At 34.9% G+C, this 15,692-nt stretch overlaps 1 protein-coding gene across 6 annotated transcripts in view; it reads right to left on the reverse strand.

Annotated features, from left to right (window-relative positions):
• The window catches only part of SOX5 (SRY-box transcription factor 5), a 957,215-nt gene that overhangs the window by 323,871 nt on the left and 617,652 nt on the right, over positions 1 to 15,692 (reverse strand). For 5 of the 6 annotated variants that reach the window (XM_040642245.1, XM_040642242.1, XM_040642244.1 and 2 more), the window contains one exon: positions 10,290 to 10,521. In XM_040642245.1, the coding sequence (XP_040498179.1) occupies positions 10,290 to 10,520 (231 nt within the window). In that variant the 5' untranslated portion in view covers position 10,521. The remainder of the gene's footprint in view (positions 1 to 10,289; positions 10,522 to 15,692) is intronic. The other variant, XM_040642247.1, reaches the window with a different exon arrangement.

Genomic DNA, 15,692 nt, shown 5'->3' on the forward strand with positions numbered 1-15,692 from the left:
CTTCAGCTTAGGTCATGATCCCAGGGTCCTGGGATGGAGTCAGGCATCGGGCTCCCTGCTCGGTGGGAAGCCTGCTTCTCCCCTGTTTGCTGCTCCCTCTGCTTGTGCTTGCTCTCTCTTTCTCTGACAAATAAATAAATAAATAAATAAATTAATTAATTAATTAATCTATCTTTAAAAAAACAAAATAAAATTATTTATTCCGATTTATTCCAATAAACTATAAAAATAATTTTAATGTTTGTATGAATGGAGATGCAATAAGCACAGTTATTAAGTGCTTGGGTTCCAAAGTCATGAATCCAAACTCTACCACTTACTTATTAGGTAAATTACTTTATCCAAGACTGTTTTCTGCCTGTAAACAGGATAATCACCGTTGTCGAACTCACCGGGTTGATATAAAATCGGCTGAGATAATAAAAACGTAGGGTGGCTGGTACACAGAAAAGATAGAAATATTACACATTCTTATTTTTAATTATTAGATATCATATTCTAAAGAGCACTAACTATTTGAAATCTCCCATATTCGGGATGCTTGGGTGGCGTAGTTGTTAAGCGTCTGCCTTCAGCTCAGGGCGTGATCCTGGTGCTCTGGGATCGAGCCCCACATCAGGCTCCTCCCCTAGGAGCCTGCTTCTTCCTCTCCTACTCCCTGTGCTTGTGTTTTCTCTCTCGCTGGCTGTCTCTCTCTGTCAAATAAATAAATAAAATCTTAAAAAAAAATGAAATCTCCCATATTCGAACTGCAACTATCAGACTGCAAATAGGCTATAAAATACATTCACGCAAGACTTTCAAAGTTGCTTTTTTATATTCTAGTGATGACCCTGGGGAAATCAAAATCTCAGATACACAAGAAGCATGTTCTCTGACTCCTGTGTCCCTAGTGTGCAAAGCATGCCAGCTACTGCCACAAAGCCCAAAGATGGAACCTGGTAACCATGTAGCCATCTCCCCCTCTCCAGATACACGTTTACACAGAGGGAAGGGTCCAGTAGTGGCAGCAGAGGTGTTTACCAGGCTTAGCACATTAAGTACACGTATGTTATAAGTTATTATAACCTATTTTTTCTTACTCATTAATATAGGTGTGGACTTTTTACATGGTACATATTGTACATTCATACATAAATAAAAAGCTCCTTAATGGTATCTTTGTAGTTATGCTCCTTTTTTTATATCCTACCTCCATCTAAAATTTTTTATTCACTCTTAAATATTATTCTCTCATTTAGGGTTATCGACCAACAAGATTAACTGTTTTATCTCTAGACAGGCTGGATTTTTAAGAGCTAAGAAGAGACACTGAAGTAAACACTGCTTCTCTATATAATGATAACATTGTTTGCTCTGCTGCCACAGAAGCAGCCTTGACTAAATAAGACACAAAATCCAGTCACTTGTGTTCATTTACTTTATCATGTGATGTCAGTGTCACAGAGCTGTCCAAGGCTGCTCTCCTTACATTCACACCTCATCTGCTCACATGGATCATTCCTAAAAACTGGCTATGGGAAAAAACTCAAAAAGCATTTTTGCCTGATTGCAACTGTAAATTTAAGTTAGCTTTACATTTCCCATTTCAAGTAACAAAGAACTTTCAGCTTTCTCCTCTAGACAGCAGAGTAGGGAAAAACATAAAATTTATTTCTAAGACAAAAAATGGGTGAAAAAGGGCACAAAATGATCAAAACTGGCTACATATTAATACACTATCATGCATTCAGTTTTAATGACAGCTTTAATGCCAGTACAAATTATGGGCATCTCAGACCTTGTGGAGGAAGTAAAGAATTTAAACGCACTTAATGCTTTTAAATGCACCTAATGTGGCACAAATACTGTTCATTTTGAATTCAGATTGACATTTCTTAAGGAATCATTTCTCTTGAAAGGACTCACCCTCATCTTACGATTAGATTTTCTATATTACTGAATTCCTCTCTATTTTTAAAAAAACTTACCCCCGACCCCCGCCAAATTCAGATATTTGTGTTTATCTGTACTTAATAAGAGAGAAAGCCATATGAGTCTAATTGCCAAAATATCTGAGGAAAAGAAATTAGAATGAAAACCCAGTACTTTCTTACATATTTTTATGACTTCACTTTCTTAAGATCCAAATTAAGTGCCAGTGTTCGTACTTTTTTGAGAAGCTGCTATACAAAGATAATTTTTCTCTTTTTAGGTACGGTGGATAGTTGTATCTAACTGATATAGCCAAGAGGGAATATGGCATATTATTGGAAATATTTTGAGATCCAATTGGCAACTGAGTTACCTAGTCTTGTAGATTTCATTCTAATTCCCAGAATTCAGGCACCAACACTGCAAAATTCTTATTTCTTTTGGATTCCCTTAGGTAAACCCCTTTGCAATTACAAAATAAGAAATAATGACGAACTCATTGCTCTTATCACTCATATTAATACTGTGACACTATCATCAAAATTACTTTCTAGTTATGTAAATAATCTCCATTCCTCAATTTTTACTTTCACCAATCTCCAACTTCTAAAATCTCAAATTTAGGAAAGAAATATGAAGACAAAAAAAAAAATAACAGAGTTAAGGAAATAATCAAGAACTGATTGAAAACAGTGACAGAAGCTAGTCAAATAATTTAAAATATAGAAGCTAGTAAAAGGCACCCAAAGACTATAAAGTATCCGCTAAAGCACTAGGTCCCATACATTTGGATTCAATGATAAGCACAATTTCAAAAAATAATTTCAGAACCAATATAGAGTTCTAAGTCCTTTTTTTCCCCACCAGTATGTACATTAAAAATGTAAAATTATAATTTACTATCAACGCTGGATCATGAAAGAAAAGTAAAAGAATATGGTTTCTGAATAAACTGAATAAATATGCCACATAGTTTCGTAAAGAACTAACTAAAAATCAGTGAAAGTTTGTCATAGAACCAACTGACCTTTATTAATCACATACAGTAAGAGAAACCTAGGCTGACTGCAGGAAGTTTGGCAAGCCCCCAAGAGGCAATATATGTAAATAAGAAGGAAGTATATATCAGAGCACAATGGTGCTGATTCTCCAACCCTGTCTTCCTTCCTGATAATGGCTCCATTGAGATCCACAAGAGAACCCATTAAGAATGTTCTCTGATGGAAGCAAATTGAAAGAGAGGAAAAAGAGGAGCAAACAAGGAAAAGAATCAAAGGAAGAAAATGAAGAAGAACTGAAAACAAAACATCTAAGATTCAAAATGAAGGTTAGCCCCCAAACTCTGCATTATTTTTAACTTCCAAATACAAATGATTCTATTACGCACGTCCGAGAATAGCAAAGGAGATAAAGATGGACACCTATCCATTTCACAAAATCAGGAACACCATTCGAGTAAGTTTCCAGCACTGCTTCTTCGTGTTCTTGCTATTTCCAATATCCTAGCCAAGTATTTCATCATTCTTTCCACTTCATTCAAGGTGGTCACCCAGATAAAGAAAGGAAACATTTAAAACCCCAACAACTAAAGTAGTTGTTTGTATTCCTATGAATATGAGACATGTATTTCACTAAATTCCCCATATTTTACATTAAGATCCTTACAGTACGCTTTGTCTTCAGTTTTTTGGGTTTTGGGTTTGTTTTTTTTTTTTTTCCCTTTCCCTTTTCTTCTTCCTTAGTTATTTCTTCTGGGAAAAAAAAATTGTGGCAAAAGCAAAATTACTCTCAAGTATAAACTGAAGACCTTATTTAATGATAATTGATCCAAAGTGTATGTATATTTTTAGTATCTTGGAATCTAATTTTTTTTTGTGGGAGCAATTTCAAATTAATCTATTTTTGATACCCACAAATGAGGTATCTTTCAACTGTGAATCTCCTTAGCACTTGTCAGCCTGTATCAAGGTTCTAATATTTTATATAAAATAATGGCAATTTTCTACTCATCTTATCTTCAACCTATACAAAAAGTTATAAGAAAGAAGAGTCCTTATTCATTTCTCTATCTCTGCTGATAGGTATTCATTGTATATATTTGAGTTGACTCTTTCCACAACACTCCCTATTAAATGAAAGTCATTAAATTCATTAGGCCAAATCTTCTTAAGCAAACAGATTTCCCCCCATTACCACAGCTTTAGAAAGGTCTTGTTTATTCACCTGTCACTGCATAGCACTTTGTGGGGATGCTAACAGTAGACCCTTGTCAAGTATCCTGAACTAGCTCGCAACTCCCATGTAGCACGTTTTTCCCCACCATGGGAGAGTGCATTCCTTAATTTCTCAAGGCACAGTTAACTTTAAACTCAACAGTAGTACTTTAAATACTATGGACATCATATGAATCAAGGTTTTCTCCACTTGATATTCAACCCTCCCCCAACCAGAAGGAATGGAATTGTAAGGCAAGAGGACAACACGATCTATTGCACAACTTATCTAGTGGCTTTGATGAACCCAACTGATTGTTTTTCACATGTCCTCATTCCTGCTACAATGCAAGTATAAAGATCGAACCACTTATATTCAAACACAAGCCTTGGATTATATCTAGATAAACAGCTTCATGTGGTATTTTCTGACACCATTTACAGAATAATGTTTGTAACAATGTAATTTCATTGTATGATAAACATCAATTTACCATAAAAAACAAATATAAACGTGTCACCATTTTCACCTTGTTTCAATTGAATTGGCCTTGTTCAGATAAGCAAGCCTATCTCTTACAGAAACAACAGTTTATAGATAAACTGTGTGAAATCGGGTATGTGTGTGTAGAATTACACTGCCTACTATCATAATTTTATACTGCCACACTGCACATATGGCTTCTAAGCTTACTTTATCTGAATCTTTCTGAATCTATTCTCCATGCTATTAAACTGAGCACATTCCACATCGTTCAAAAGTAATTACACTTTTGTCTAGAGTGTAGGAGACTGCTCTCCCTAAACAATGAAATTCTCATTATTAGAACTGGCACAATAACCACACTGGTGTTAACAACAGTATGCATTATACCATCACAATAAGTTATGCTAAGTTTGATGTACAAAGGTAACCAGAAATTTAAAAGCCTATAAAAATTACTATATAGAAATAGGAGTCTTCACCATACCATAATTAAGGTCCTATTCTGTGACTTATTTTTAAATAACACATGCATTTTTCTCTCTTCTTTTGTATATTATCTGAACAGTACTTTATACATAACATTATCCTAGTCAAACTTTGAAAATACATTATTAATAACTATTAGGTTATAAGCAAAGTTTATATAAAGAGTATTTCAAGACACAACTATAATATAGCAATTTAAAATTATTTGGGGGTAAATAAAGAATCCCAGGATTTGACAGTGAACCTGAGCAAGTAAAAACCTCTCTCTGACATGCATTTTATGAATTCCTTCACTGTTTAAGGCTGGGTTTTATACATTGGATGGAGTTTTGCTATAATGTTATACTCGGTTCCCAGCTATATGCCCAACTTCTACAGAAGATCTAACTTAAAAAGACACTTTTTTCTTCTTTTGATGGGCGTCAGGAGGAAACTGACTCACAGTGAATGTTGCTTTATGATAACGAGTGTCTCTGCAATGTTTAAACACATTTACATTAAGATAAATCAAATTATTAAGTCCCAAACAATATCCAGGGGCTTTTTTAAAACAATTCCAAGAAAATATTATCAGTATAAACATTAAATGAGATACTGAAACATATTAAAACTTATTTCCAAATCCAATGGATCTTTAAATGTTAAAAAATTATACACAAACACAGTCTTTATTTCATACAAAATTCAGCTATCTATAAAGTGAGCAACTCAAATTATTTTTTAATAAGAATACTGTACTGTTAAAATAATTATATATTTTAAAAATCAGCATTGGGAGGCAGCCACTCTGTAGTTATACAAAACAATTCATTCAACTCAAGAGGATTTTAAGAAGTCAAAAGAGAGTTTGGCTAAGATAAGAGTATACCTTCTGTGAAAAAAAAAAAAAAAAAAAGAAAGGAAAAAGAGACAATTGACTATTCAGTAACCACAGGTGGTCAAGCCTTTCATTTCACATCACATTTGACACTAGAACAACAACCTAGCCAGCAGAAGTAGTATGCAACCAGACAGAAAATGAGTACCAAAATGGCGACCACAGAGTGCCTTGGCTGCCTCTCCTGCTGCCACTTGATTTCTCTTCATACTCACTCTATTCCCTTCTGGTGCTCATATATAATCACATTGATTGACATGAAGATATGTTCTCAATAGTTCTTTGCACCATGAAATAAATTCATCTGTATCAGAACTATTATTAAAAATGAGCCAGAAATTATAGTGATTCTTGCTTGTCTCTGAAACTCTAAAGTGACAGTCTCCAAACCCATGTTTAAAAAGGAGGGAAGGGGACAGGATGGGTAGATATGATCTCCAGAAAAAATAAAGCCCCGAACTGCCTTTTCACTCATGTCAGAATCAGATTTCTCAACCTTGACTTTCACCTTTTTGAAGATTACCCTGAATAGTGAGTAAACCATTACAAGAATAGAGAGACTTATAGTATTCATACCAGTATAGCTGATGGAAGTTGCTCTTAGTAAGGCACTTAATTTATTTCTCCAAAATATTCAGGCAATAAACACAACTTCAGAAGGGAAGAATTACCTCTTCATCTGACCCAATTCCAAACACCTGCATACTCTGCATATGAACAAACAACCCTAAATCCTCAAAATCTTTATATGGCAACAGTTGTGAAGTGTACAGAACTTTTATCTCAGAAAATTTTTTCCAACTTAAATGTTATACTGAGAGCATCTCTCTGTAACTTCAAGCCAGCCTTACAGGGATTACTCATCAGTTTTACTTTGTCTCTAAACTATATTGGCAATATAAAATGTGGACCTCTCATTCCTTTTTTAATTTAAGAATAGAGTATGAATGCCACATATAAATAGGCAATGAAATCTGGAAACCTGTTGGTTTTCTTTTTTTCCTAAATTGAACTCTATGATATGGAGACCATGAAAATTGTCTCTGTTTTCAAAGATATTGAACAGAAAACAAAATAGAAAATGTATTTTCCTACTGAAATAAAAGTTTCTGTTAAGTGAACATTACAATGGCCTACTACCCAGAAAAACTATAATGATTTGTGTTGAATAACAATTCTATAAATATATTCAAATCATTTTGATAAATGAATAAAATATATCAATCAGTTTAACAGGTGAATACATCATGGCTATTACACATACTTTCTGCTTTCTGAATATATTACATTAGTACATTCCACTTGAGTTCTTAAATTTCTAGAAAATCAGCATACTTACCATGAATAGTCTTAACAACTTTGCCCAAAACATATTTACTATTTAATCATCCATATGAATTCTGCCATTTAATCAGTAATTATACATTGTCTATTATATGCTAAGTATCAGAAATACAAATATATAATATTCTATATAGTCTATATTAAGTATGTATTAATATAATGATTGTATATTAATATCCTATATTAACATATCATACAATATAATTATATATAATTATATGCAATTCAACAGGAAAGTTAAATTTGAAAAGAGCATTTTCCAGGTAGAAAGAAAGAATAAAGCTCTGTCACCCAAGTTCACCTGGTATGTTTCTGAACATGCACAAAAAAACTCGGCATGACAAGAATAGTGGGTCCATGGCAAGAAATGACAGGAGAGAAGACCAAGGCCTTAGTTTGATGCTATTCTATACAGAGTTTTATGCTAAGACAAAGAGTTTTAGACTAACTCCTATAAGAACAAGGGCACAAGGTTCCCAAAGTGGGGTAAATAATCCAACTCAGTTTTCAGGGAAACAAGTCCAGTGGATATTGGAAGAAAGACCAGAGAGAGGAGAGGCTAAAAATCTGAGATCCTATGAGAGACTTTTCCGACTGTCTACTCAAGAGATGAAAGCTGATGGAATCAAGAAACATTTCAGGCAGGAACAAATTTAGAAACCAATTAGACATATACAAGAGAAAGTGTCAGCATGTCACTAAAATGTACTTAAAGCATTTGTATCCCGAGATCTGTCTGAGAATCTGATGAAAACCATAATCTTACTCACATGTATGCATAATACAGAATTCTCCATTCATTTTCAGGAGATCCCTTAGACCCTGGCTAAGAACTGTCACTCTAGATGAAGTTGCTTGAGGGAAGGAGTTGTGTTTTATTCAAACCTATTTCCACAGTGCCCCGTAATTACAACAAAAAACTTGGTACAAAGTAGGCAATTTATAGTTTGTATCTAGTTGAACTGAATTCTCCCTTACAAACTGGTTTCATTTTCACTAACATCCTGCATCACAGGATCCTCTCATTCCAACTAGAGAATGTAATTTAATATACTTTTCTTATACCCATCCTTGAGTATACTTAAAATAATCTCTCCTTTATTTTTGTGGTATTCTTCTGGTTATAACTACTTATATTCACTCCTTCAAATTTGTGTGTTTGTATCACGGGAAAACCAAACCAAGAAGCCCTCCCTAAGAGAAGGCAATGGTCAAAATACTGAGAGAAAAGGCATTAGCAGTGCTGCAATGGAGAGTATGATCTCCTTACCCTGTTGAACTGTGTACTACCAATTTCCCCCTTTCTTTTCCTACTTTAACCTTTATGAGAGGAGCCCAAAAAGTTGTATCATTGGACATAACTAATATAAACTCACAGTAGAGAAAAAAAAGTAGGAATTATGGATAGCATGATTTAGCTTGCCAACAAAGAGATAATCAGACAATAAAATATGCATGTGCTCTTGTGAAGAGCTTATAATGTTTATAAGCATGGACTCCAAAGCCAGAATGTCTGGGTAAACAACCCTGGTTCTCCTCTGTATCAGCTACTATCTGAAGCAAATTATTTAACCTCTGTGTGCCTCAGTTTCCTCATTTATAAAATAGACTAATAATAACACCTCACTGTATTATTGTGAAGGTAACATGAGTTAATATATGTAATGTGATTAAAACACCACACCTGTATAAATGTTACATGGTGTTAGCCGAAATACTATCCTTGAGGGGAAAGTCTTGGCACCTAGTAATACACTCAGTGAAATTTTGACCTATGAGTCTTAAAATGTTGAAAGAGCATTTAAATCTAATGTAAGTGACAAAAAAATAGCATCCATCTCACAGTTATTAGGAGATATCTGATTCTTTTTGTTGATTTAATTCTACATACAGTAATGTAATAACATAAATAAGTGGGCATATTTCAATACCAAGGACATTTATGATATGTAATAATTTTCTAGAGAAAGCAAAAAAAAAAAAAAAGCCTTTCACAGAATCAGAGTCATCTTCAAAAGCATGAGATGGTATGAGGAAACGGTTTCGTTGGCGTACTCTGGTTCCAATTAATGGCCCCACTCTCCTTGACGTAGAAGAGGAGAAGGTCACAAAACCACGACATGTACCCAAGCAGCCATGTTGAAAAGGCGAGTGTGGCTTTACTGGCAGCTAAGTGCCCTGCCACTTTGCCAACATGCTGATTCTGTGTACTTAAATTCCTAAGAATGACCTAAAAGTCTTACTAGTGAGTGAGTGAGTGAGTGAGTGAGTGCTTTTAAGCTTCAGCCAAAGACGCTATGCTGCCTTCTTCCCTCTCATCTGTGAAACCAGTTTCCTAATCACCTGCAATGACAATGATCCAGACTCCAGGATGAAGGGGCAGATAAATTATCCTGAGTTGCAAATTCTGGAATAGGATGCACCAGGTAATTACTGTATCATCAAAACAGCGGCATGAATGAGACTGAGTTAGAAAGTATTGCAGTCACATTAAAAAAACTACAGTTCTATGAAATATGTTCTCCTATAATATTCCCAGTACTGTAAAGGAATACTGGAATCCAATCTGGGCAAAGTAAAAAATGAGAAACACTGATTTATCATGGTGGAGACGTTCAAAATACATTGCACCTCTATCTGGAAAAACTTTTTATTAGAAATACTATGACATCTAACTGTCATGCTAACCAACTTTAAATGTGTTATTTGAACATTATTCTTATACGTATATGTGATTTCTCCTAATTGTGTCACAAAAGCAAAATTCTTGAAAAACAAAAAAAATAGCATATTATGTACTTCCTACTGGAATCATTTACTTATAAAGAATTCTAAGATGTTAGGAGTGAATCTTGTGTCTGGCTGTTAAGTAGATGATAATTACAAAGCAAAGGACTGAAGCCAAACTATTAGAGGAGTAGACTGGTCAAAGAGTGAGTGTAGGCACAAGAGACCATGAGAAACCTACCATTGTATTGTGCTGAGAAGTGGGAGTCCTATGGCCACAAGTCTCTTGCGTCAGCAGAGAAACTGGCTGAAATTCCTCAGAGTGAGGCTTGTTGGGAAAACTCACATGCAAGGGAAGGTGAAAGGCTGGGAGCCCGTCACTCTCCTCTTCTTCCACTTTCTGTCTGCTTGTCACCATGGCTACCTCTCCATCTGCTTCCCCATACGGAGAGGCTGGTCGCTTGGAAGACATCCTGGAAGGAACAAAAGAGGAGAAAATAATGAAACCTCCACATAAATCCTTAATGCCGTCATTGTGTGGTTAGGGGCCATTGTAACAGAAATGCCTTTTTGTGCTGGCAGAGAGCAGGAAACCATCCAAATACCACTGCAAAGCGCACACAATCAGAAACAATGGCCAAGCAGGTAGCAACAGAACAGTGCTTGTTTGTTGTGAGAATAATACACTAATATAGCACTCTCTTGTATTCTGGCTTCTTAAACAAGAGAATTCACCTAAGAACACTGCATAATGAAAGACCATTCCATTTTAGAGGGAAAAAAATACCCATCTAGTTTTACACTTTGATAGACCTTATTGAAGACAGAATATCTATGAATAGCAAATACTGTTGGCAGTAAAAGAAGGGAAAGAACTAAAATTTCTTTCATCAAAAAATAAACAAAATAAACAAATGATTGCCATTATAACAAATTTACATTTTATTGAAAGTAGGATTACTGTGAATTGTAGAAATATTGGTTATAAGGAAACCACAGACTCCATGACCAAAAGTTCGATATATGCTTAAAGCTTATTAAGAATTGAATAAATTTTACAATTGCTGTGAATCTTGAAACATTTGAGAATTTTTCTTTCCTCACCTCCCCATTCATTTCCAATATCAAACATGCAAAGTGGTAAAAAAAGAAAGTGAAAATATAAAAATATTTCAGTTTTCATTTCCACAATTCTACGAAAGATTTAGATGTGGATTCTCAGACTTATTTACCCCTTAGAATACCTCAAAGGAAGATGTTTTGTTTTGATGAGCTAATGCCTATAAGGAAATGCACTTAGACACTTTAAAATTAAGCACCCTTTTTGGTATTTGAGTCTGACTAAGAATACTATCAGAGGTTAAAAATATGTGGCAAATATTCTTAGTAAAATAGAGTTCCCTTTCCTTTCACTACAAGTCTCACATAGAAGCAGTACAGAGTTAAAATTTTTAATTAAAAAAAAAAATTCTCTTGTATTTGCAACTTGATCTGACCTTGAGAAAGTTGTTATTTTTGCTTGACAAAGAGTGTTTACTGAATCATCCATTCTTATTCTAGACCAGTGGGAGAGAAGGCAAGAAAGTATTAACGGCCCCACCACTCCCTTCATATATATTACTGATTTTAAAATTTGAAATTTACTACTAAAGAGATGGCTCTAATCATTGCTGAATAATACTATTCTTATTGTGAAAAGTTGCAAAAGAACAGTGTATTCAAGTACTGAAGATACTTTATTAGGAAATAATAGCAGAGTAGAAAAAAATTAAGGGCTTTGGAATCAGACAAACATGGATTCAAATACTGATTCTACTACTTACTAGCTATGAGACTTAGCTTTAATCTGTCTCAATTTATTCATCTTTAAAGGGAGATGTAATATCCACATTTATCACAGAGCAGACACTCAGTAAACTATAGATGTTGTTTACTTTAAAACTTTAAAACTACAGTATTACCTCAACCCCCCCCCAAAAAAAACCCAAAAAACAAAACAAAACAAACAAAAACTCCAAGATAAGGAAAGCAGATTACTTTCTAAGAATTAAACCATAAAATCAACATGAAATACAAAATGTTCTGATAAGAGAAATGCTCCTTGGCCAGGCATACTTCACAATAAACTGATCAGACGTATTAGCAAGTATAAAGAAGAAACAGGAATAGCAGGAAGTCTTGATCACCTGAAGGACAGAGCAAGAGGAGGAAGTGTTGGTGGCTACCAAGCAAGCACCATCTAAGAGAAAAGGAGACTGGGCCATCACATTTCAGGTATCTTCAGTTTTTCTGAGCTCATTACCAAAGTTTACTCCACGTATACTCTTAAGTATGGAGAAAGGAAGAAACTGGAGCTAGAATAGTCCTAGTCTCATTGGCAACACCACATCTATCACCAAATTGAAAAATTAAACTATATGTAATAACTCTACACACTAGCGATATTAACTTCTACTGTCCTGCTTCTGTGCTCTCCAAGCAAACTTCTGACTGTCACGTAGAGAATGGGCTGACAGAACAGATTTAAAGTATTTAAGGTCTTTGTGATTTATCAGAGTAAATCAATAAAAGGACTTTTAATTATTTCTTGTTTTACATTTAGTTTGACTATAAGGAGATTATGCATTTAGCATACAAGCCATAGTAGTTATGGTCTGTGTAGGCATTATCACTGCTGGTGAAATTAATAAATTGGTATTCCGGTCTCTACCTCAGTCTTATGTACAATAAGTCTCTTACTGTCCAAAAACTCCAGGCTGTTGGCAAAAGCTAGAGTCTGAGTTATTAAAACAGAAAGCTAGATCAGCTGGCCTTTCCTAAGTTAATGCAGTTCTATGACCTTCAGAAAGCATGACTTCTTGGCTGATTTCTACTCTTTTAATAGCATTATTAATAATGATTATGAAAATTGAAAGTCCCAAAGTAGACATAAGGTAGATATGGTAAATAGTTAAGACACTGCTACTCTCCTCAAAGCATCTAGTCATTTCAATATCTAAATTATCTTTCTATACCACTGGATAAACAGCCTCTCTCTCTATATATATATCGTTCTACGGAGCAAAAAGCGTAAGGCCTAAAACACTAAACATGAAGGAGTCGTGATGCCAGAAAGCACCTGATCCTAAACAATTACATATTCCATGCTTATTTCAATTTCATTTTCAGATACTTACAGAATGTTCTTAATGTGCCGGAGTTGAGAATATTTTTATACAACTCAGGTAAAAGAGGTTTTAAAGATTGAACAATATTTGGCAATAAAAATGCTCACAGCTCAAAAATAGGCTACTAAATCAGAAAAAAACGGCAAATACTTAAATTATGTAGAGAGCTATCAATCTGCTTGATATTTAGTCTGACTCATAGTACTTCTAAAAATATTGATAACAAACTACCAATAATGTTAATTCTTGAGTTTTTGTTCATCTACCAAACTGTTTCATCTTGGACAGGAAGAAAGTCTCATTCATTAAAAAAAAAAAAAAAAGTATTTTCAATGTTATGTTATTGTTTATTTTGGTCTCTATTTTATTTGTTTCTGATTTTTCTTTATTATTTTCTTCCTCTACTACATTTCAGCTAAATTTCTTCTTTTTCTAGTTCCTTGTGGTATAATGTTGTTTATTTGAAATGTTTTCTTAAGACATGCATTTATAGCATAAATTTCACTCTAACATCTGCTTTTGCTGCATCCTGTAGGTTTTGGAAATTTTGTTTTCCTTTTCATTTGTTTTGAGACGTATTTTGATTTGTGTTAAAAAAATTTCTTACTACTGAAAAATTTTCTACCTTTGGAATTGTACGTTTCTACTTTCTGTCAAAGTTTGTTTTATGTATGTTGAAGTTCTGTTTTATCCATGCATATTAACAATTGTTTCATCTTCTTGAAAAAAAATAATATAGGAAAGTATATAATAATTAAAAAAAAGAAGTCACTGCAACTCTCCATATATTGTTTATCTGGGATACGTAGGGTTCCAATCCCTGAGCTTGCTTACGTGACATGCTGTGTTGCACTGCAAGGTTGTCTTGGAACAATCTGAGGATCTAGGCTCCAGCATGCTCTTATGTATTCATCCAGAGATGATTTTGTCATTCCTGTGGTAGGTGCTAGACTTGCCAATGAATAAAACTCAGACTTCAAAGAATATGACATGAGACAGACAAATATAATCCACTGTGAAACTAACCTGTGGAGCTATGATGATATAATAGAATCTTTAACTCAGTGTTGTGTGTGAACAAGAAAAATCTTCTTGAAAGAACTGATGTCTAATTTCAGGGCAAAAACACATGTCTAATTTGAACCTTCAAATCATCAACCACCATTTACTGATCACTTACTATGGGCAAGACGCTTATCTAATGCAAATAAAAACGTGTAATTCAAGTTCTCTGCTTTAAAAAGCTTATGCACTGGTTGAGAAGACTTGGAGAAGTAATAATGAAAGACAGTTCAGGTTAAGGGCCAAATGACTGGCCCTACAGCTGAACACCTGAGGGCTTCATGAGGACCAGGGGTCCTGGAATATTTCTGGGAATGGCTGACCAAGTGGATTTGGGGGGAAAAGAGATCAAATGGAAACTCTGGGATAAATGGAGAGGGAATTTCATGTAGGAAGAGTTGATACAAATAAAGATGCAGAAATAGTCTTACAAAGTACAATGTGAATTTAAGTTTCAAGCTGACTTAGGAAAAAAGGACATCAAGGAATATGAACTAAATCCTATCTTTAGTCTATAGCATTCCTGGACTTGCTCAGTTACATGCATGGAATAGATAAGAAACAGCCTCCCTTATAGGGCCATCTTGCTTTTACATGGAGTCATTTTTCCTTTACTTGTCCTCATAGCAATCTGCACAATCAGGCCAACTCTAGTCCACATGTGAAAGTAATTTAAAAACTCCTGGAGTCCTTGATGATTGGCTAAGGGCTCTCTGTGTGCACTGTCATCACTCTGTAAGTAGGATGTCCCCAGCTGTACTCAGACATGTGCAGCAAACTTAGGGGTAGGGTAAAGGGTACGAGACTGCAACATAAACTAAACCACTGATTCTTAACCTTGGCTTCAAACTAGAATTACATGGAGAGGTTTAAAAAATACTGCTGCCTGAGTCCCACTGCCAGACATTCTAATGTTACTGGCTCTGGAGTGGAGACAGAGTATCAGAATTTTTTAAAGCTCCCAGACGATTCTAATGCACAGTCAAGGCTGCAAGCCATTTGCACTAGTCAGAATAACACTCCTCACTCAAGATGTCCCAATTGTGATCCCGAAGCTTGTGAATATGTTACTTTACAAGGCAAAAGGGACTTTGCAGATGTGATTAAGTTAAGGATCTTGATATGAGGAGATTATTTTGGATATTCTGGGTGGGCCCAAAGTAATTATAAAGATCCCTATTAAGAGGGGAGGCAGGAGGATCAGAATCAGAGAAAGACTGAACAATACTATGCAGTTGGCTTTGAAAATGGATGAATTGGGGCCATGAGCCAAGGAATAAAGGTGGCCTCTAAAAGCTAGAAAAGGTGATGAAATAGATTCTTGCCTTAAACTTCTAGAAGCAATGAGCCTGGCCAACACCCTGATTGCAAGACTTCTGACCTCCAGAATTGTCATCGAATACATTTGTATTGTT

Source organism: Ursus maritimus, unplaced genomic scaffold (genome assembly GCF_017311325.1).
Source record: "Ursus maritimus isolate PB19 unplaced genomic scaffold, ASM1731132v1 scaffold_26, whole genome shotgun sequence".
In the NCBI taxonomy this organism is placed as follows: domain Eukaryota; kingdom Metazoa; phylum Chordata; class Mammalia; order Carnivora; family Ursidae; genus Ursus; species Ursus maritimus.